The sequence below is a fragment of the Musca autumnalis genome, unplaced genomic scaffold (assembly GCF_047663935.1).
Source record: "Musca autumnalis isolate F117 unplaced genomic scaffold, ASM4766393v1 scaffold_2, whole genome shotgun sequence".
Taxonomy (NCBI): Eukaryota; Metazoa; Arthropoda; class Insecta; order Diptera; family Muscidae; genus Musca; species Musca autumnalis.
Window position 1 is genome coordinate 248,673,193 of NW_027411755.1, and position 22,498 is coordinate 248,695,690.

The 22,498-nt window shown below is 34.9% G+C and overlaps 1 protein-coding gene across 1 annotated transcript in view; it reads left to right on the top strand.

Annotated features, from left to right (window-relative positions):
* LOC141392560 (uncharacterized) overlaps positions 1-22,498 on the top strand; it is a 245,128-nt gene that overhangs the window by 217,739 nt on the left and 4,891 nt on the right. Inside the window, exons 5-8 of the mRNA XM_073965495.1 lie at positions 1,936-2,376; positions 3,034-3,082; positions 17,321-19,314; positions 19,625-19,679. Of these exons, the coding sequence (XP_073821596.1) occupies positions 2,264-2,376; positions 3,034-3,082; positions 17,321-19,314; positions 19,625-19,679 (2,211 nt within the window). The 5' untranslated portion in view covers positions 1,936-2,263. The remainder of the gene's footprint in view (positions 1-1,935; positions 2,377-3,033; positions 3,083-17,320; positions 19,315-19,624; positions 19,680-22,498) is intronic.

Consider the following 22,498-nt stretch of genomic DNA (forward strand, 5'->3'; position numbering starts at 1 on the left):
AACATAGACACCTTATCCACCTTATTTCAATAACGTAGGCAACTTGTCCACGTTATTTGGATAACATAGACAATTTATCCACTTTATTTGGATAACATAGACACCTTATCCTCGTCATTTGGATAACATAGATACTTTATCCACGTTATGTGAATAACATAGACTCCTCATCCACGTTATTTGGATAATATAGATATTTTATCCACATTATTTGGATAACATAGACACTTTATAATCATCGTATCCACGTGATTTGAATAACATGGACACATAATCCACGTTATTTGGATAATATAGATACTTTATCCACATTATTTGGATAACATATGCTATTTATAGACATCGTACTCACGTTATTTGGATAACAAAGGCACTTTATCCACGTCATTTGGACAACACAGACATCTTATCCATGTTATCCGGATAATATAGACACCTTGTCCACGTTATTTAGATAATATAGATACGTTATCCATGTTATTTGAATAACATAGACACCTTACCCACGTTATTTGGATAACATAGACGCTTTATCCACTTTATTTGGATAACATAGACAACTTATCCACGTTATTAGGATAGCATCGACACCATATCCACGTTATTTGGATAACATAGACACTTTATCTACGTTAGTTTAGTAACGTAGTCACCTTATCCACGCCATTTGGGTAACATAGACAACTTATCCACGATATTTGGTTAACATAGACATCTTATATACGTTGTTGTGATAACATAGACACCTTATCCATTATTTGGATAACATAGATATTTTATCTGCGTTATTTAGATAACATGGATACTTTATCTACGTTATTTAGATAACATAGATACTTTATCTACGTTATTTAGTAACGTATCCACCTCATCCACGCCATTTGGATAACATAGACAGCTTATCCACTTTATTTGCATAACATAGACACCTTATTCACGTTATTTGGATAACATAGACACTTTATCCACGTCATTTGGATAACATAGACTCCTTTCCCGCCTTATTTGAATAACATAGACAACTTACCAACGTTATTTGGATAACATAGACACTTTATCCACATTTTTTCGATAACATACTCATATTATCCAAGTTATCTTGATAACAAAGGCACTTTATCTACGTTATATGGGTTACAGAGAGACATTATCTACGTTATCCGGAAAACGTAGACACTTTGTCCACGTTATTTGGATAACATAGACACTTTATCCACGTTATTTGAATAACATAGGCATCTTATCCAAGTTATCTTGATAACATAGGAACTTTATCTACGTTATTTGAATTAAATTGACCCTTATCCATGTTATTTGAATATCGGAGACACGTTATCCACGTTAAGTGGATAATATAGATGTTTTATCCACGCTATTTGAATTACAACGTATCCAGTCACTCGGATTACATCGACTTTTCCCACGTTTATTTAGATAACATAGATTCTTTATTCACTTTATTTGAATAACATCCTCGTTATAACATGGACACTTTATCCATGTTATTTGGGTTTTATAAGAATGCATTATGCATGATACATTACTATTTTAATGCAGATCTTATACATTCGGTACATTCGTCATGTTCTTCATTCTTCAATAACAATTATTTTACAATATTTTACGGCGTTATAAAATTTTTCGTCTAAATATGAACCAATGCTTAGCTAATTTTGTTAATGGCCACACAAGTCACATCTTATCCCATTACAAAGGTCGCATTTGTTTAGATTTCAATTATATTAATTACCAAATTGTTGTTACTCATCTCCCAATCATCAATTCCCCACTTTCATTACCATATCTTTTCACAACCATATCTTCTCTTCATCTGAAAAACATGAATGAATATTATGTTTCGACTTTTGTTTTCATTGCTGCTAATAATAAAAAAAAAACAAAAAATAACTCCTACATGTTTTCCTATCTTTGCAGATAAATTTGTTTGTGTACCAATGTTGCCCCACAATACAAGGAACAAGACCATCATCATCATCGACAACAACAACATCAAATCACTATTGACATCGTCGTTGTCAACCATTATTGGAATTGAACATTCCAAACAAGCAAAGGTTGTTGGATGTAACCAGAAAGAACAAAAAGAAAATAACTTACTTCAGTTGCACAACCACTGAGGCCAGAGATAACAGCAATTTGTAAATAATTATTTTGTAGCATATTTTGTTTAACTTAAAGAACCAAAAACTTTGAGGTGTTCTCCTTCGTCTCAAACCATTGTACCAATAAGTAAGGATCCAATATGTTAAAACGTTCCAAATCAAATCGTTCCCAGCGAACGAATCGCCGTTCAGCCAGTGGTAAAACCGCAGCAGCTCAACAACAACGCCTGGAAACTGTGGAAGATAGTAATAGGTGAGTTTGATTTTCTCTACTACTTGTAAATATTACTGTTAGTTTAAAATGGATTTTCATTAGGAAATATTCCTAATTTTAGATTTTTCTTATATTATTTAAGGTGTGCACTTATTAATGCCCTGTTTTTCTAAGACGAATCAAAACCAAATTCGTTCGAACTTAAACTAACCGTCTTTTTTAAAGATTAATTCTTTTTTATATTTGCCCTATCAAGGTGAAGGTAATTTTTGAATGATATTTTTAAATGTTTGTTTCTATTTCGAGTCGATCTATTATTACCAAAGAGGTAAATTGAAAAATTAATTTAATCATTTTTGTTTTCAATGAAATAACAATTTCCACAATAACAGACGTTTTTTATATCTGTTTTCGAATCGTCTTAAAAAAACTGCTCCATAAGCAATGTTTTCATTTTACCTTTCCCTTTTTGTTTATCTGGTAACACCAGATGTTTGTGTCTTCACTATATTTAAAGTGGTTGTTGCCACAACTACAGACCCACAGCGACATCTAAACGTCGCTGTTGGCACTTATTATAAATTCGAATGTGTTGCTTTTGGTTGTCGTCCCAGCTATACCAAAACATTTTCGAATTTTTGTTTGTAAATGTACTAAATAACTGTTCCCATCGAATTTATTTCTTCTTCTTTTCAGGCACAGTGATGGTGATTCCTCACAATCTTCCGTAACAACACCGGTATTTGTAAGTATACATTTTTTTATTCTAAACAACAACACTAAAAACATGTATTTATAATGAGATTAATTTAGATAAGGGAACTGTTTTCATATGAAAATATATTCGAAATTGTTCGTGGTGAGAAGAGATTGGTTTTATATTTAAACAGGGTGTTCTGGAATATATTTTTGGTTAATGGCGAAACTATTTTAGTACCCGGTTACAGAGTGTAACTATTGGTAGAAAATATGCAATTTTTCAAATTGGTTTTTTTTATTCCCAGTATTCACAAAGCACCCTTTCAAAAAGATGAAAGAAGGTGCTTGTGGGGCTATGTTATTTTTCTCATTCCCAGTAAAACATTAAAGTAGTTTTAGTAAAATATTAAAAACACATAAGTAAGCAAAGTTTAATTTTTAATATTCAGCCAATTTGATTCCATAATGTCGTTAGAAACCTTAAAATGGTCAGTACCATTATATGGGGGATATATCAAAACGTAAACCTATTTTAAACAAGTAAAAAAGTATCAGTCGGATTTGCCGACAGAGATATACCCTCAGCCTGTGTATATTGAAAAAAATTTTTCCCAAAATACGTATGTATTTAGGGGGTTTTAAAAATTTTGGATATTTGAACCGACAACAATGTTGATTAGGATTAAAGTTCAAAAGTTTTGCGGAGGAGATACTAAAAGGAATGGATCGACATTGACCGTTATGGAAGTGGATCTCCAGCCACAACATATGGTGCCTTAGGATGTTTTTACACTCTTCGGGCTGTTTGCTCAAGAAGTATGGACTTGCCCCTAAAAAAACTTTTACCATCGTAATTGAGGCAACGAATGCAAGTTGTCTCAACAAAAATCAAAGTGATTCCATAGCAGGTCTTAAAGTGAACTTATCCGAAATTTTGTGTGGGAGGTACGGGATGGAGTGGACAAATATAGTCCATATTTGAACCTGATCTATATCTGGTAGATGTATTAGGATGTGTAAAGTATAGACCAATTTGGCAACTACCTTCAAGAGTTACCGTACGAACAATTTTTCCGAACATTTTTGAACTGTTGTGGGGGAGGTACCTGAAAGAGTGGACCGATATGGCTTATCTTCGAACTTAAACTATGTTTGAACAAAATATTACTAAGGCCAAATTTTGGACCGAATCGGCAGTTCCGTTCGAGAGTTATCTTGCGCTTCAACCACCTCACACGGTGTCATAGGGTTTTTTTGCAACTTTCAGGCTATTCTCTCGGGAAGTATGATTTTGCCCCTGCTGAAACTTGTACCGTCGTATAGAGGGCAGTGAATACAAGCTGCTAAAACAACAAGTGAGCAAAGGCTATAGTCGGGACGGGGCCGACCATGTGATACCCTACACCACTACCCCTGTGCATAAGCTTTTCACTGGTAAACATTTCTTTTAGGGAATATAAACCGACTACCACCAAAAATAATATGCCTCTTTGTATCTGGGACCCCCATAAGCAACCAAAATTTCGTGACCATCCGATCAAAATAACGACCTGTAGCTTGACTGCAAAAAAATGGAAGAATGGATGCATTACCGACTATTGTGGTATCTCCCTTGTTCGACCACCTTCGCCAACCTGCTTTACACCAATGTAAAGGTAATATTTTCTTCTTCCATTGACAGGCTTTGTCGATGGAATACCCCTACTAGAAGCCGATATATTCACAAAGAATAAAACTTTGAATTTGTCTCCAAATGAGTTTTTCCCCCATTCCGACCCCTAAATATTATCCGGCTATCACCAAAATCAATAGGCTTCTTCCCATGTGGGACCCGCATCAACTCCCAAAAAATTCGATCCGATTAAAATTGCGACCTGTAGCGTGATTACAAACAAATCGGAAAATGGGATGCATTATCGGCTATTGCCATATCTTTGCTATTTGACCACCTACGACAACCTTCTTTACACCGTTGTAAAGGTGATATTTTCTACTTTCTTTTCCAGGTTTTGCTTTTGATATACCTCTTAAAGAAACAGAGATATTGGCTTTGAAATAAAACGTAGACCTTTTCTCCAAATAAGTTTTTGCCCATTTCGACCCCTGAATATTATCCGACCATCATCAAAATCAATAGGCTTCTTTCTCTTTGGGACCCCCATTAACCCCCAAAATTTCGTGACCATCCGATCAAAATTGCGACCTGTAGCGTGATTACAAAAAAATCGGAAAATGGGATGCATTATCGGCTATTGCCATATCTTTGCTATTTGACCACCTACGACAACCTGCTTTACACCGTTGTAAAGGTGATGTTTTCTACTTTCCTTTCCAGGTTTTGCTTTTGATATACCTCTTAAAGAAACAGAGATATTGGCTTTGAAATAAAATGTTGACTTTTCTCCAAATAAGTGTTTGTCCATTCCGACCCCTAAATATTATCCGACCATCACCAAAATCAAAATGCTTCTCCATCCCCATTAACCCTGAAATTTTCGTGACGATCCGATCAATATTGCGACCTGTAGCGTGATTTCCAAAAAAATAGAAAAATGGGATGTATTACCGACTATTGCGATATCTCCGTTAGTTGGTCACCTACGCCGACCTAGTTTGCATCATTGTAAAGACGGGATCTTCTACTTTCATAGTCAGGCTTTGCTTTTGGAAAACTTTTAACCAAAGCTGTGATATTTGTCAATATAATTAAAATCGCAAAAATTAAAATTGGGGTTTTATTTGCTACTATTGCGATATCTTCGTTGTTTGTTCACCTACGAGCACCTACTTTACATCATTAGAAAGGTGATATTTTCTGCTTTCATTGTCAGGTTTTGCTTTTGGTATACCCCATATAGAAGCTGAGATATTGGCTTTGGAAAATAACGTTGTCTCTTTATCCACCTAAGTTTTTTGCCCTTTCCGACCCCTAAATATTATCCGACCATCACCAAAAACAATAGGCTTCTTCCCCTCCGGGACCCCCATCAACATCCAAAATTTCGTGACGATCTGATCAAAATTGCGGCCTGTAGCGTGATTACAAGGTTTAGATGGACAGACGGACAGACGGACGGACGGACGGACTGACGGACGGACACACATAGCCAGATCGACTCAGCTCGTCGAGACATTCATTTTGATATATATAAGTATGGGTCTACGACCATTATTTCGATGCGTTACAAACTTTTTGGCCAAAACCAACTTATAATACCCTCCCCACATAGTGGTGTAGGGTATAAAAATCAAAGCGATTCGAGCTGGCCCTAAACTGAACTTTTCCGAAATTTTGTGTGGGAGGTACCCCAAGGAGTGGACCGATTGAGTCCATATTGAAACCTTATCTAAGTCTTGTACACGCTCCACGATGGGCAAAGTATGGACCATATCGGTTACTCCCTTCAAGAGTTATCGTGCGCGCACAAATTTTCCGAACATTTTCGAACTTTTGTGGGGGAGGTACCGGAAGGAGTGAACCGATATAGCCCATCTTCGAACTTAAACTAAGTTTGGGTAAAATATTACGAAAGCCAAAATTTGAACCGAATCGGTTTATCCGTTCAAGAGTTATCGTGCGCTCCAGCCAGCCAGACAGACAGACGGACGGACGGACATTGCTCAATCGACTCCAAATTGTCTGAAACACATTTCGTCCAAACATACTTGGGGTCTAAAACCATTATTTCGATGAGGCACATTTTGCCCGTATGAAAGTGTATATACCCTTCATAGCCTAAAGGCTGAGGGTATAAACATAATTGTAAGGAGATTTTTATTCAATTTTTTAGTTACATCCCAGCAAAAAAATCGGATCCCTTAGTGAAATGGATCGCTAATATCCGGATACGGGTTTGCAAATTAAGATGACGAAGGAGTCATTATGTATGCCATTACAAAGTAATGCAAACAAAAATAACTACTTATGTATATAAAATAAAATAATATAAAATAAAAATAAAATAAAATAAAATAAAATAAAAGAAAATAAAAGAAAAATTAAAATAAAATAAAATAAAATAAAATAAAATAAAATAAAATAAAATAAAATAAAAATAAAATGTAAAATAAAATAAAATAAAATAAAAAAAAAAATAAAATAAAATAAAATAAAATAAAATAAAATAAAATAAAATTAAATAAAATAAAATAAAATAAAATAAAATAAAATAAAATAAAATAAAATAAAATAAAATAAAATAAAATAAAATAAAATAAAATAAAATAAAATAAAATAAAATAAAATAAAATAAAATAAAATAAAATAAAATAAAATAAAATAAAATAAAATAAAATAAAATAAAATAAAATAAAATAAAATAAAATAAAATAAAATAAAATAAAATAAAATAAAATAAAATAAAATAAAATAAAATAAAATAAAATAAAATAAAATAAAATAAAATAAAATAAAATAAAATAAAATAAAATAAAATAAAATAAAATAAAATAAAATAAAATAAAATAAAATAAAATAAAATAAAATAAAATAAAATAAAATAAAATAAAATAAAATAAAATAAAATAAAATAAAATAAAATAAAATAAAATAAAATAAAATAAAATAAAATAAAATAAAATAAAATAAAATAAAATAAAATAAAATAAAATAAAATAAAATAAAATAAAATAAAATAAAATAAAATAAAATAAAATAAAATAAAATAAAATAAAATAAAATAAAATAAAATAAAATAAAATAAAATAAAATAAAATAAAATAAAATAAAATAAAATAAAATAAAATAAAATAAAATAAAATAAAATAAAATAAAATAAAATAAAATAAAATAAAATAAAATAAAATAAAATAAAATAAAATAAAATAAAATAAAATAAAATAAAATAAAATAAAATAAAATAAAATAAAATAAAATAAAATAAAATAAAATAAAATAAAATAAAATAAAATAAAATAAAATAAAATAAAATAAAATAAAATAAAATAAAATAAAATAAAATAAAATAAAATAAAATAAAACAAAACAAGCAAAAAAGTATCGACATTGACCATTATGGAAGTGGATCTCCAGCCACTACATATGGTGCCTATGGGGTTTTTACACCCTTCGGGCTGTTTGCTCAAGAAGTATGGACTTGCCCCTGAAAAAACGCTTGCCATCGTAATTGAGGCAGCGAATGTAAGTTGCTTCAACAAAAATCAAAGTGATTCGATATCAGGTGTGAATTTATCCGAAATTTTGTGTGGGAGGGACCGGATGGAGTGGAGAAATGCAGTCCATATTTGAACCTGATTTATATCTGGTAGATATATGGACCGATTCGGCCACTCCCTTCAAGAGTTACCGTACGAACAAATTTTCCGAACATTTTTGAACTTTTGTGTGGGAGGTACCTGAAGGCGTGAACCGATATGACTTATCCTCGAACTTAAACAAACGGACAAAATATTACTAAAGCCAAAATTTTAACCGAATCGGCAGATCCGTTCGAGAGTTATCTCGCGCTCCAACCACCTCACACGGTGTCATAGGGATTTTTGCAACTTTCATGCTATTTTCTCTGGAAGTATGGACTTGCCCCTAATGAAACTTATACCGTCGTATGGGGGGCAGTGAATACAAGTTGCTAAAACAAACAAGTAAAAAAGTATCAGTCGGCTTTGCCGACAGAGATATACCCTCAGCCTGTATGTATTGAAACAACTTGTTCCCAAAAAGGTATGTACTTAGGGGTTTTTTAAAATTTTGGGAATTTGAACCGACAAAAATTTTCATCAGTATTAGAGATCAAAAGTTTTTGGAAGTGGATCTCCAGGCACTACTTACGGTGCCATAGGGGGTTTTTACACCCTTCGGGATGTTTGCTCAAGAAGTATGGACTTGCCCCTGAAAAAAACTTTTACCATCGCAATTGAAGCAGCGAATGCAAGTTGCTTCAATGAAAATCAAAGTGATACGATATCAGGTCTTAAAGTGAACTTATCCGAAATTTTGTGTGGGAGGTACCGGATGGAGTAGACAAATATAGTCCATATTTGAACCTGGTAGATATATTAGGATGTGTAAAGTATGGACCAATTCGGCCACTCCCTTCAAGAGTTACCGTACGAACAATTTTTCCGAACATTTTTGAACTTTTGTGGGGGAGGTTCCTGAAGGAGTGGACCGATATGGTTTATCTTCGAACTAAAACTATGTTTGGACAAAATATTACTAAGGCCAAATTTTGGACCGAATCGGCAGATCTGTTCTAGAGTTATCTTGCGCTCCAACCACTACACACGGTATCATAGAGGTTTTTTTGTACCTTTCAGGCTGTTTTCTCAGGATGTAAATACTTGCCCCAGATGAAATTTATACCGTCGTATGGGGGCAGTGAATACAAGTTGCTACAGCAAAAATCAAACCAACTCGAGAGCAGATCCTAATCTGAACTTTTCCGACATTTTGTGTGGGAGGTACCCGAAGGACTGAACCGATTGAGTCCATATTGAAACCTCATGTAAGTCTGGTTGAAATTTCCGGATATGCAAATTATGGACCAAATCGTTTACTCCCTTCAAGAGTTGTCGTGCGCACAAATTTTCCTATTTTCGAACTTTTGTGGGGGAGGTACCCTAAGGATTAGACCGATATGGATACGGATATGGAATGGATTTAGTTCAAACATACATGGGGTCTAACCATTATTTCAATGAGGCACATATCCCATAATTGAACCACATCAGCCACCCCCATCGTGAGATATCGGGCGCACCTGCCGTGTTTTATCACCATACACGGTGCTCTTGAAACAATTTTAAATGGAAGGTGCTTACACTTTGGAACTTTTTGCGGATTCTGAAACTAAAATGTTCATAGATGAAAAAAATCAAAAAAAACAAAAAAAATCGCCGGAGCGCTTTTTAAATAAATCGCGATGTAAGTTGACATTTTTAGGGGTTGTTTAGGTTTTCACGATTTTGCTTAGAAACCGCAAGTCGAATCAAAACGGGACTAAAAAAAATGTTGTAGCTATGAAAATTCTCTACCAGACCGACGTTAATGGTATTTTCGTAGTTTTTACCATTTTTGAGATATAGAAGTTCAAATTGGGACAATTCAAATTCAATTCAATTGTGTATCGGCCCCTTATAAAACAATGTCATGAAGGGTGTGCCTTAACTAACTTTTGATGAAAACCGCTTACACAGGGGAAGTTTTTGTGAATTCTGAAACAGCAATGTTCATAGATGAGAAAAATCCAAAAACAAGAAAAAATCGCTGTAGGGATTTTTAAATAAATCGCGGACAAAATTCACATTTTTAGGTGTTTTATAGGTTTTCACGATTTTGCTTGGAAACCGTAAGTCCAATCGAAATGGAGGTAAAGAAAATGTTGTAGCTGTGAAAATTCTCTAGAGGATTGGCGTTTAATATTTGTTCCCAGCCTGTACCATTTTTGAGATAAAGAAGCTCAGTTTAAATTTTTAGATTTTTTGTTATGGTTTCGCGATTTTGCTTGAATACGGTAGGTCTTATCGATATGGGACCTGAGAAAATATTAAAGCTGTGAAAATTCTCTACAAGACTGGCTTTAGTAACTTATCCTAAGTTGTACTATTTTTTTATTTTAGATATATGAGTTTAAGTTGGGAATTTGCAGTCATCACATTGTTTTATAAGGGGGCGATACAGAATTGAACTGAATTTGAATTGTTCCAATTTGAACTTCTATATCTCAAAAACCGTAAAACCGACGAGAATACCATAAAGGTCAATCTTGTAGAGAATTTTCATAGCTACAACATTTTCTTTAGTCCCATTTTGATAGGACATGCGGTTTCTAAGCAAAACCGTGAAAACCTAAACAACACCTAAACATTTCAATTTTAATCGCGATTTATTAAAAAAGCGCTCCGGCGATTTTTTTTTTTGTTTTTTGATTTTTCTCATCTATAAACATTGTAGTTTCAGAATCCGCAAAAACTTCCGAGGTGTAAGCACCTTCCATTTAAAATTGTTTCAAGAGCACCGTGCATACACTTTGATACGATTAAAAATGTGTGAAATAAAATCAAATCCGTTTCAAGCAGTCTGGTGGTGGTGGATACAAAATAAGAAAACATAATTTTTGAATAGACGGTGTTGGATTTGTCATTGAAATCTTCAGACACTCCCCTTCGAGTACTTCCTCCCAAAAAAATTGAAAAAAATTGCACTTAAATTCATGTTATGCCCTCTTCTCGAATAGTTTTGACATTGTTACACCGGACACACTTCGTGGTCCTGATTACGGGAGTTTCTTTTCTCACGGATATGCTAAAATTTTCCTATACTAGGGCCTCGGAAAATCCGAAATACCTTACACTTACCAACAAAATGTCGTTTTCTTGTAAAAATTAAAAAAGAAAATGAATTTATTTTTATTCTTTGCTGGTAAAGGCTAAGGGCACATTTCTGTAGCCAAACCGACTAACAACATTTTCTTTTGTTGTGAATGTAGTGTGCACAGAGCACATATCATATCATTATCTCTAGAAGCATAAAATTGACCCTCAGTACTATAAGCTGTAAAATTTTTAAAACGATCCCCAATAGGTCATTTAAGTAAATTAATGCTATTTTTTGTGAATTTTGTCCAACGAACAAAAATTGAACTTTTGCAAGAAAAATATACAAAAAATGTCAAAAAACTTAGTATATCAGATGACGCTCCCAATTCTTGTGTAAAATAATCTCAAATATGCATGTATGTATGAGAAATGAAATATTGCCATTTCTAATTGGGACATGAATATCAAACGCTTCCAACCGATTGTGTAATTGTCTCCTAATGTTGTTTTGTAAAACGTTTCCACACAATCTCCCAAAAATTGCAATTTAGCATTTCGATCACAGTATGTATGATTCCTTGTAAACGTCTTAACCAATTTGCATTTTCAACGAAACGAATCAATGATGGAATTTTGAAAACAAGAATATCTCCTTCTGTCATGCGTTTTCTTTGTATTCCACATGTTCCAAAATTATTTCCCAAAATGTAATTTCCCCTAATTGCCAATGTCATTAACATCCCTCCCTGTGCATCCTCCCTTGTGTTATTCATTTCCATTTCAATTAGCATTAATCATTGAGGAATTTCCACAAAACACAGAATCCCCTTTATGCCTTAGGCATGCCTAACTCTTGGAAATTCTTTTGAAATCCACTTGGGCGTTCATCTGAAATTTTTCTGTATTGAATATTGTGTCCAAATTAATTGCCAGTGATCTCGACAAGAAGAATAAAATCATTTCTATAAATATCGACCAAACTACTTATCTTCTGTTTTCATTTATGATTGACGACTGGATTGTGCCATATCGCTCGTTCACCACGAAAAGCAGAAGACAACAAACTATGTTTGGCTGATGTTGTTGTTGTATATACGAGCATTTTATGCTGTCTGTTGTCTGTCAAAAACTGAACGCACAAACTCAACACAGAAGCATCATAGTCATCATCATCATGTTGCACTTGTCATAAAATTGGGCATTTACATCAATTTTTTTTTTCTTTTGTTTTGTCTTTGTTGTTGTTCAGGACTACCATTCCCCATTCGTTATTGTGTGTTATTATTTTGAGTTCTACACAAAAATCAACACGAATTCACGTTTTCTGGGTTGATTTTTCATTGCTTTCCGTTTCAAACTTTTTTTTTGGTTTTGTTAAAAAAATATTTTTAATTATTTTAGTGTCATTTAAATGTTTGATTCATTATCTTGCCACAGATATCTGATTTGAATGAATGTAAATTATACTGTGTGCTATTTTTGGAAAGCAGCAAATTTTATGCGTAGAAGATTTTCTTTAAGCACAAATAAAATAAAGGGAAAAGACCTTCATTAGAGTTCCTAAAGATAGGAGATCTCAATAAGTCTTTTGCAGGTAGATAATATACAGATAAAATACCTTCAATTGATCTTCCAGAGATAGATTATCTATTATAAAGGCGTTATAAGGGTAGAAGACATTCTTAATGCCTTCTTCAGTTAGAAGTTCTTCTATAGGCCTTCTCAAGATAGAAGATATTCTAACGGACTTCAATAGATAGAAGACATTCTAAAGGTCTTCTTATAGACCCTTTCTGACAGAAAGGGTCTACAGAAGCACTTCTTCATTCAGAATGGATCTATAGAAGCACCCTTTCTTCTTTCTTTCAGAAAGGGTGCTTCTATACACCATTTATAAAAGAAAGGATTCTTTTATAGACCCTTTCTGAAAGAAAGGGTACTCTGTATACCCCTTCTGAAAGAAAGGTTGCTTCTATAGACCCTTTCCGAAAGAAAGGTTGCTTCTATAGACTCCTTATGAAAGAAAGGGTGTTTCTATAGATCCCTTCTTGAAAAAAGTGCCTCTATATATAGCCTATCTGAAAGAAAATGTGCTTCTGTAGACCCTATCTGAAAGAAAGGGTGCTTCTACAGAACCTTTCTGAAAGAAAGGGTGCTTCTATAGACACTTTCTGAAAGAAAGGGTGCTTCTATAGACCCTTTCTGAAAGAAAGGGTGCTTCTATAGACCATTTCTGAAAGAAAGGGTGCTTCTATAGACCATTTCTGAAAGAAAGGGTGCTTCTATAGACCATTTCTGAAAGAAAGGGTGCTTCTATAGACCCCTTTTGCAGGAAAATGTGTTTCTGTAAATCCATTCTGAACAAGGGTGCTTCCGAAGATCCATTCTGAAAAAGGGTGCTTCTGTAGATCCATTCTGAAAAAAGGTGCTTCTGTAGATCCATTCTGAAAAAGGGTACTTCTTTTAGTCCCTTTCTGAAACAAAGTGTGTTTTTAGACCCTTTCTCAAAGAAAGGGCGCTTCGTTTAGAAACTTTCTGAAACGGGTGCTGCTTTTAGACTTTTTCTGAAACGGGTGCTGCTTTTAGACTTTTTCTGAAAGAAGAGTGCTTAAATATACCCTTTCTGAAAGAAAGGGTGCTTCTATAGTTACTTTCTGAAAGAAAGGGTGCTTCTATAAACCCTTTCTGAAAGAAAGGGTGCTTCTACAGACCTTTCTGAAAGAAAGGGTCCTTCTATAGACCCTTTCTGAAAGAAAGGGTGCTTCTATAGACCCTTTCTGAAAGAAAGGGTGCTTCTATAGACCCTTTCTGAAAGAAATGGTGCTTCTATAGACCCTTTCTGAAAGAAAAGGTGCTTCTATAGACCCTTTCTGAAAGAAAGGGTGCTTCTGTAGACCCTTTCTGAAAGAAAGGGTGCTTCTACTGTTCCTTTCTGAAAGAAAGGGTGCTTCTATAGACCCTTTCTGAAAGAAAGGGTGCTTCTATAGACCATTTCTGTAAGAAAAGGTGCTTCTATAGACCATTTCTGTAAGAAAAGGTGCTTCTATAGACCATTTCTGTAAGAAAAGGTGCTTCTATAGACCATTTCTGTAAGAAAAGGTGCTTCTGTAGACTCCTTCTGAATTAAAGGATGCTTCTGTAGATCCTTTCTGAAAGAAATGGTGCTTCTATAGACCCTTTCTGATAGAAAGGGTGCTTCTTTAGACCCTTTTTGCAGGAAAATGTGTTTCTGTAAATCCATTCTGAAAAAGGGTGCTTCTGAAGATCCATTCTGAAAAAGGGTGCTTCTGTAGATCCATTCTGAAAAAAGGTGCTTCTGTAGATCCATTCTGTAAAAGGGTGCTTCTTTTAGTCCCTTTCTGAAACAAAGTGTGTTTTTTAGACCCTTTCTCAAAGAAAGGGGGCTTCGGTTAGAAACTTTCTGAAACGGGTGCTGCTTTTAGACTTTTTCTGCAACGGGTGCTGCTTTTAGACTTTTTCTGAAAGAAGAGTGCTTATATATACCCTTTCTGAAAGAAAGGGTGCTTCTATAGTTCCTTTCTGAAAGAAAGGGCGCTTCTATAGTTCCTTTCTGAAAGAAAGGGTGCTTCTATAGACCATTTCTGTAAGAAAAGGTGCTTCTATAGACCCTTTCTGAAAGAAAGGGTGCTTCTATAGACCCTTTCTGAAAGAAAGGGTGCTTCTATAGACCCTTTCTGAAAGAATGGGTGCTTCTATAGACCCTTTCTGAAAGAAAGGGTGCTTCTATAGAAAGAAAGGGTGCTTCTATAGACCCTTTCTGAAAGAAAGGGTGCTTCTATAGTTCCTTTCTGAAAGAAAGGGCGCTTCTATAGTTCCTTTCTGAAAGAAAGGGTGCTTTTATAGACCCTTTCTGAAAGAAAGGGTGCTTCTATAGACCCTTTCTGAAAGAAAGGGTGCTTCTATAGTTCCTTTCTGAAAGAAAGGGCGCTTCTATAGTTCCTTTCTGAAAGAAAGGGTGCTTTTATAGACCCTTTCTGAAAGAAAGGGTGCTTCTATAGACCCTTTCTGAAAGAAAGGGTGCTTTTATAGACCCTTTCTGAAAGAAAGGGTGCTTCTATAGACCCTATCTGAAAGAAAGGGTGCTTCTATAGACTCTTTCTGAAAGAAAGGGTGCTTCTATAGACCCTTTCTAAAAGAAAGGGTGCTTCTATAGACCCTTTCTAAAAGAAAGGGTGCTTCTATAGACCCTTTCTAAAAGAAAGGGTGCTTCTATAGACCCTTTCTAAAAGAAAGGGTGCTTCTATAGACCCTTTCTAAAAGAAAGGGTGCTTCTATAGACCCTTTCTAAAAGAAAGGGTGCTTCTATAGACCCTTTCTAAAAGAAAGGGTGCTTCTATAGACCCTTTCTAAAAGAAAGGGTGCTTCTATAGACCCTTTCTAAAAGAAAGGGTGCTTCTATAGACCCTTTCTAAAAGAAAGGGTGCTTCTATAGACCCTTTCTAAAAGAAAGGGTGCTTCTATAGACCCTTTCTAAAAGAAAGGGTGCTTCTATAGACCCTTTCTAAAAGAAAGGGTGCTTCTATAGACCCTTTCTAAAAGAAAGGGTGCTTCTATAGACCCTTTCTAAAAGAAAGGGTGCTTCTATAGACCCTTTCTAAAAGAAAGGGTGCTTCTATAGACCCTTTCTAAAAGAAAGGGTGCTTCTATAGACCCTTTCTAAAAGAAAGGGTGCTTCTATAGACCCTTTCTAAAAGAAAGGGTGCTTCTATAGACCCTTTCTAAAAGAAAGGGTGCTTCTATAGACCCTTTCTAAAAGAAAGGGTGCTTCTATAGACCCTTTCTAAAAGAAAGGGTGCTTCTATAGACCCTTTCTAAAAGAAAGGGTGCTTCTATAGACCCTTTCTAAAAGAAAGGGTGCTTCTATAGACCCTTTCTAAAAGAAAGGGTGCTTCTATAGACCCTTTCTAAAAGAAAGGGTGCTTCTATAGACCCTTTCTAAAAGAAAGGGTGCTTCTATAGACCCTTTCTAAAAGAAAGGGTGCTTCTATAGACCCTTTCTAAAAGAAAGGGTGCTTCTATAGACCCTTTCTAAAAGAAAGGGTGCTTCTATAGACCCTTTCTAAAAGAAAGGGTGCTTCTATAGACCCTTTCTAAAAGAAAGGGTGCTTCTATAGACCCTTTCTAAAAGAAAGGGTGCTTCTATAGACCCTTTCTAAAAGAAAGGGTGCTTCTATAGACCCTTTCTAAAAGAAAGGGTGCTTCTATAGACCCTTTCTAAAAGAAAGGGTGCTTCTATAGACCCTTTCTAAAAGAAAGGGTGCTTCTATAGACCCTTTCTAAAAGAAAGGGTGCTTCTATAGACCCTTTCTAAAAGAAAGGGTGCTTCTATAGACCCTTTCTAAAAGAAAGGGTGCTTCTATAGACCCTTTCTAAAAGAAAGGGTGCTTCTATAGACCCTTTCTAAAAGAAAGGGTGCTTCTATAGACCCTTTCTAAAAGAAAGGGTGCTTCTATAGACCCTTTCTAAAAGAAAGGGTGCTTCTATAGACCCTTTCTAAAAGAAAGGGTGCTTCTATAGACCCTTTCTAAAAGAAAGGGTGCTTCTATAGACCCTTTCTAAAAGAAAGGGTGCTTCTATAGACCCTTTCTAAAAGAAAGGGTGCTTCTATAGACCCTTTCTGAAAGAAAGGGTGCTTCTATAGACCCTTTCTGTTTTCTGTGCATTCTACAACCCTTTTATAGGCCCTTTAGGGACACGAAGGCCTCAAAAATCCCAATGCCTCATATTTTTAAAATGTTTGTTCTCTTAAAATGTTTGTCTATCTGACAACCTTTTAAATTAAAATATAGGCAACAGGTCAACCTTACTTTCACCCTCTGCAATCTCTCCCTCTTTCTCTTTCCCAGAAAGAATAATTCCGAATTTAATTTAAAATCAACAAAGAATTTTTTTCCAACAATGATGATTACAAAATTCCGTAATTAACAGAAATATTTAACATATTTTTTCTCTCCATTCTACTTCTTCTTTTCGTCTATCTGTCTAGGCCTCTGTTCATCGTACACGACATGCGGGTATGAAACGTAATGATGTTGCCACAGTCAACAATACTGGAGCAACAACAACAAATGTAGCTAACGGAACTACAGCCGCCATTGTACATGCACCAGGGAATACAATGACAGCCGGTGGTTCTGGAGGTGGTGGTAGACAAACATATCAACAGTATCAACAGCAACGAAGAATGCAATTTCAACAACAACAGCAGCAACAACAAAATCAACAGAAACAAATGCACTTTCAACAACCCTATTACAGTGTAAACATTGCAAATTTACCAAAGACCAAGGGTACAAATGTGAATGCAGCTGGCCAACAGCAGCAACAGCAAGTGGGTGGGGGTGGCACTGTTGTCTATGACATACAGCCTCAACATAATCACTTTTTGCTATCCTCGCCAGGACATCAGCAACAACGTCTAAGCAATGGCCAACAAACATCAAAATCCCTCAATTCCCAAGCAATGAGCCGCATACCAATACAACATCAAAAGATGCAACCACAACAACCGCAGCAACAACAGCATGCTTCGCATCACCATCAAAACCATCCGCAGCCGACATCAACATTCAATCAAATTTCAAAGAATGCCACAAATCTCTTGAATGATATCTATGAGCGTAACTTGTTGAGTCAGACAACATTTGCAGCAGAAAATGAGCAACAACAATTACTGCTGCAGCAACAACAACAGCTGCAGCATCAGCAATTCATGCAAATACAACGCAATGCCGGCAGGCCTCAAATTCCTCTGCCAACAACAGCTAATGGTTCGCAAAATTGGTCACAAAAGCCCCGAGAATTAAAGACATTTAATAAAATTATAGCACCTCCCAGTGCCTCGAGCCCGGCCGCCAACACCCTGTATCAGTCATCACATTTTCAATTTTCCGATGCATATGTGGATCCTGTCGATACCAAGAAACATTTTCTAATGGAATCACAACCACCTCCACCACCAGCCCCCTTAAATCATGTCTATGAGACCATTAAAGAGAGGCCTCCCTTACCACTACCTCCACCACCGCCTGAGCGAAATCAAAATGTTAATAATATACCTCCTCCATTGCCTCCATCGAGATTGTTAAAGAAGAAATTGCTGGCTCAGGCAGCTCAAGGTGCTAGTGAAGCTGGCAGGGGCCATAAATCTCACAAAAAGTCCAGCCATGACAAACTGGAACAGGATAAGAAGTCACAACAGCACCACCACAATAACAAACTGACACACAATCAGCCTCCAGCTTATGTGGCGCCACCGCCCTTAGTTATGGCTACAAATTCCAGTGCTGCAAAAAATCCTGCATATAATCCTCAGCAAAGAACCAAAGCCGATGGAGAACATAAATCCATGTTGTATCAGCAGTTAAGAGAACAAAAACTGCAACACCATCAACAACAACAAAAGTTAATGCAAGCATCCTCCACGGATAGTGCAGGAAATGGAGGCCAGCATTTAAGTAATAACATGGAGAAACATAACGTCAACCAGATACCTGCAAATGGTATGCGTGAACATCCTTTAGGTGCCCATGATGAAGGTGTCATAACTGGCCAACCGGTTAACAACAATATTACCACCACCCAACAACAAGCAACAGCAGGAGCACTTGCCTCTGGCCAACAGGGCGAAACAATCACAAATGACATAATGGATGTGGAAACTGAGGCTGCCATGCAACAACTGTCTGTGGAACAGGCTTTACATAAGGCAGGTCTATTGCCAAATTCTACAAGCATCAACAATAATTCATCCTCGGCACCATCCGCATCAGCTGCATCTTTACAATGCAACAACAATAATGGACGCAATAATCGACCCTCAGCATTGCCCATTGTTTTCGAAGAGGATACCGGTGAATTTCAGGATGTGCTGGTACTCGAAGAGGATGGCACAGCCAAATTACCCTATCGTCATGGCAAAAAAATCGAAGTTAGTTTGGAAACAGCTCAAGCCATGGCAGCAGCAGCCTATTATGCCAGGTAAGTGTATTGTCCGACGGTTGTAACAAATTTGATAATTCCGCCTTTTCAACGAAAAGAAGAATAAGGGAAGTTTAATTAGATTTTTTTGGGATGCTGGGAAAGGCTCCCATAAAATGCAAGCCATGCACACAACATTTGTCGAGTAGTGAAAGTAAAGTTCCTCAAAAAAAAGCAGCTATCTTAATTAAGTGCAGCAGCAGTGTTGTTGTTTTTCTTTCATTGGAACACCTTTGTTCTCTGGAACGCTTTTGTGTTGTCATTGCTTATGGCATTGCATTTTTATTGAGTTTTACTTCTTTGAATACAGATTAGTTGCCTATTTTGTGCATTGTTCTCGAGTGTGTGCTGCACAACAAAGAGAGGTAATTTGCCAGGCTTGGGCTTTTGTTTTGCCAAAGCAATTTTAAGAGGATTGATTGAAACGTTTCCCATTAAAATTGATGAATGCATGATTTTGCAGGATTTCAGTAAGCGCCATTTATAATTTTAAGTGGGCGTAATACTTTGTAGTTGTTTTGCTAGTCAAATCCTTTGAAGACTAGATGTGGGATAGTTGGTTGTGAGATATAAAAGCTATGCAGACGCATGTGGATATATTTTCTTAGTCAGCGGGTTTTTGGGTCTGCTTAATGAACAAAATTTGAATTTATTGTCCCAATAGATAATTGTGTTGGCATTAAGTCATTAAGAAAGAAGCGCTAAAACTTGTGCATTAGGCAATTTCGCGACCGATTTCAAGTTGTCATTCCATTCAGATTTCGCCGTTTTATATCTGGGCATTTAACTGTTAGTAAAACATTAGTTCGGTTACTTTGTTATACTTTCATGTGTCCATTCAGCTTCTCAATTAACTTTTAAGATTAAAACTTTATATACACTTTCAAATGAATTAGTTCCCTAGGATCCTTACAGCCCATTATGTCTGTGAACTGACTTAAATGGAGATGGCGTAGGAGATCTCTTGGAAATCTGTAAGAAACATAATTGCCCTCATTGCCTCTTTTGAGCCTCATGATCTTCTATTGGAATACCTTCAATAAGAAGTCGTCCTATTCTTCCTTTTATGTAAAGACTTCTCACAGAACACGTGCTGTTCTTCCCAGAGAAGATCTTCTGGTCTATTCTGAGAAATACTTGCCTTATATTAATATACCGTATGTTCTTCTGTTACAGTAACTTTTGATTTGCTGGTCTTCTATGAGAAGATTTTTCTGTCCTTTTATGAGAAGGTCTTCTGCTATTCTATAAGAAGACATATGGTCTTTTGTGAGAAGTTTTCTGATCTTCTATAAGAAGGTTTTCTGGTCTTCGAGAGAAGACCTTCTTTTTCCATGAAAAGATGTTCTGGTCTTCTGTGGTCTCCTAAGAGAAGAACTTATGGTATTTTATAAGAAGTCTTTCACGTCTCCTTCTGGTATCTTATGAGAAGACCCACTGATTTTTACACCTTCTGTTCTTCTATGTACCCAATCTGCTCATATAGGAGAAGGCCATCCATTCTTCTTCTGGTAAACCATGGGAAGACCATCTGATTTCTGTGAAAATACCTTGTTTACCCCTTTTCGTATTCCATAAGAAGATTTTCTGGAATACCTTCTGGTCTTCTATGAGAAGATGTTCTGGTCTTGTATAATTAGACTTCCTAGTCTTCTATCAGACGATCTTTGGGTCTTCTTGGAAGACTTTCTGCTCTTCTATGGGTAGACCTCTTTGTCTTATGATAAAACCTTTTGGTATTCTATGAGTAGACTTTCCGGCATTCTATGATGAGAAGCTTTGGTCTTCTTCGAGAAAATATTCTATGAAAATATATTCTGCTTTTCAATGAAAATGTTTTCGGGTCTTCTATGAGAACACATTCTGGTCCCCAATGGAATTTAACTTTGGTTCTTTTATGTGAAGATATGTTTGACTTCTAGTAGAAGATCTCTTTGGTATTCTGTGAGAGTAATTTCCGATTTTCTATGAAAATAGCTTCTAAATCAACAAAACATTGTTCCACAACATCCCATACAGACAAGGGAGACTTCTCTCATATCAATAAGTGCATCCCGATTCATATTTAGCTCAATGATAAGGGGCCTACTGTTTATCGCCGAGTCCGAACGGCGTGTCTTAACACATCACTTGTGGAGAAGTTTTTAACTTCTAGTCTTCAAAAAAAATATCGTCGACAAAAAAAAACATGTCGCGAAAAATGTAAAAAAACAGTTTTGAAATTTCTTCGTCCTTAAAAATATACGAGAAAAACATTTTTGAAAAATTGACGCCCTTACAAAATATTAAAAAAATTAAAAATCCACGTCCTTAAAAATATTTTTGAATAATTGATGCCCTTAAAAATATTACATTTTAATAATAAATCTATTAATATTAAAAAAAATATTAAAAATCTACGTCTTTAAAATATTTCTAAAAATCCACATTTTTACAAAAAATAGGAAAAAAACACATTTTTTAAAGTCACTGCCCTTAACAAAAAAATTTTAAAAAATCCGCGCCATCAAAAAATATTTTTGAAAAAATCCGCGCGCTTTCGAAATATTTTTAAAAAATCCACGACTTAAAAAATATTTTAAAAAAAAATTTTAATAATTGCTCCACAAACATCCCATTTTAAAAAAAAATCCACGTCCCTAGAAAATATTTTTAATAAATTTAAGTCGCAAAAAATATTTTTAAAAAATCCAAGTCCCATTTTTTTTAAATTCATATCCTTAAGGACGTAGATTAATTTGATTTTTTTAAAAATATTTTTTGCGACTTGGATTTTTAAAAATATTTTTAAAGAGCGTGGATTTTTAAAAAATATTTTTACAGGACGTGGATTTTTTAAAAATATTTTTAAAGGGCGTGGATTTTTTAAAAATATTTTTAAAGGACGTGGATTTTTTAAAAATATTTTTAAAGGACGTGGATTTTTTAAAAATATTTTTAAAGAACGTGGATTTTTTTAAAAATATTTTTAAAGGACGTGGAATTTTTAAAAATATTTTTAAAGGACGTGGATTTTTTAAAAATATTTTTAAAGGACGTGGAGTTTTTAAAAATATTTTTAAAGGACGTGGAGTTTTTAAAAATATTTTTAAAGGACGTGGATTTTTTAAAAAAAATTTAAAGGACGTGGATTCTTTAAAGGACCTGGATTTTTTAAAAATATTTTTAAAGGACGTGGATTTTT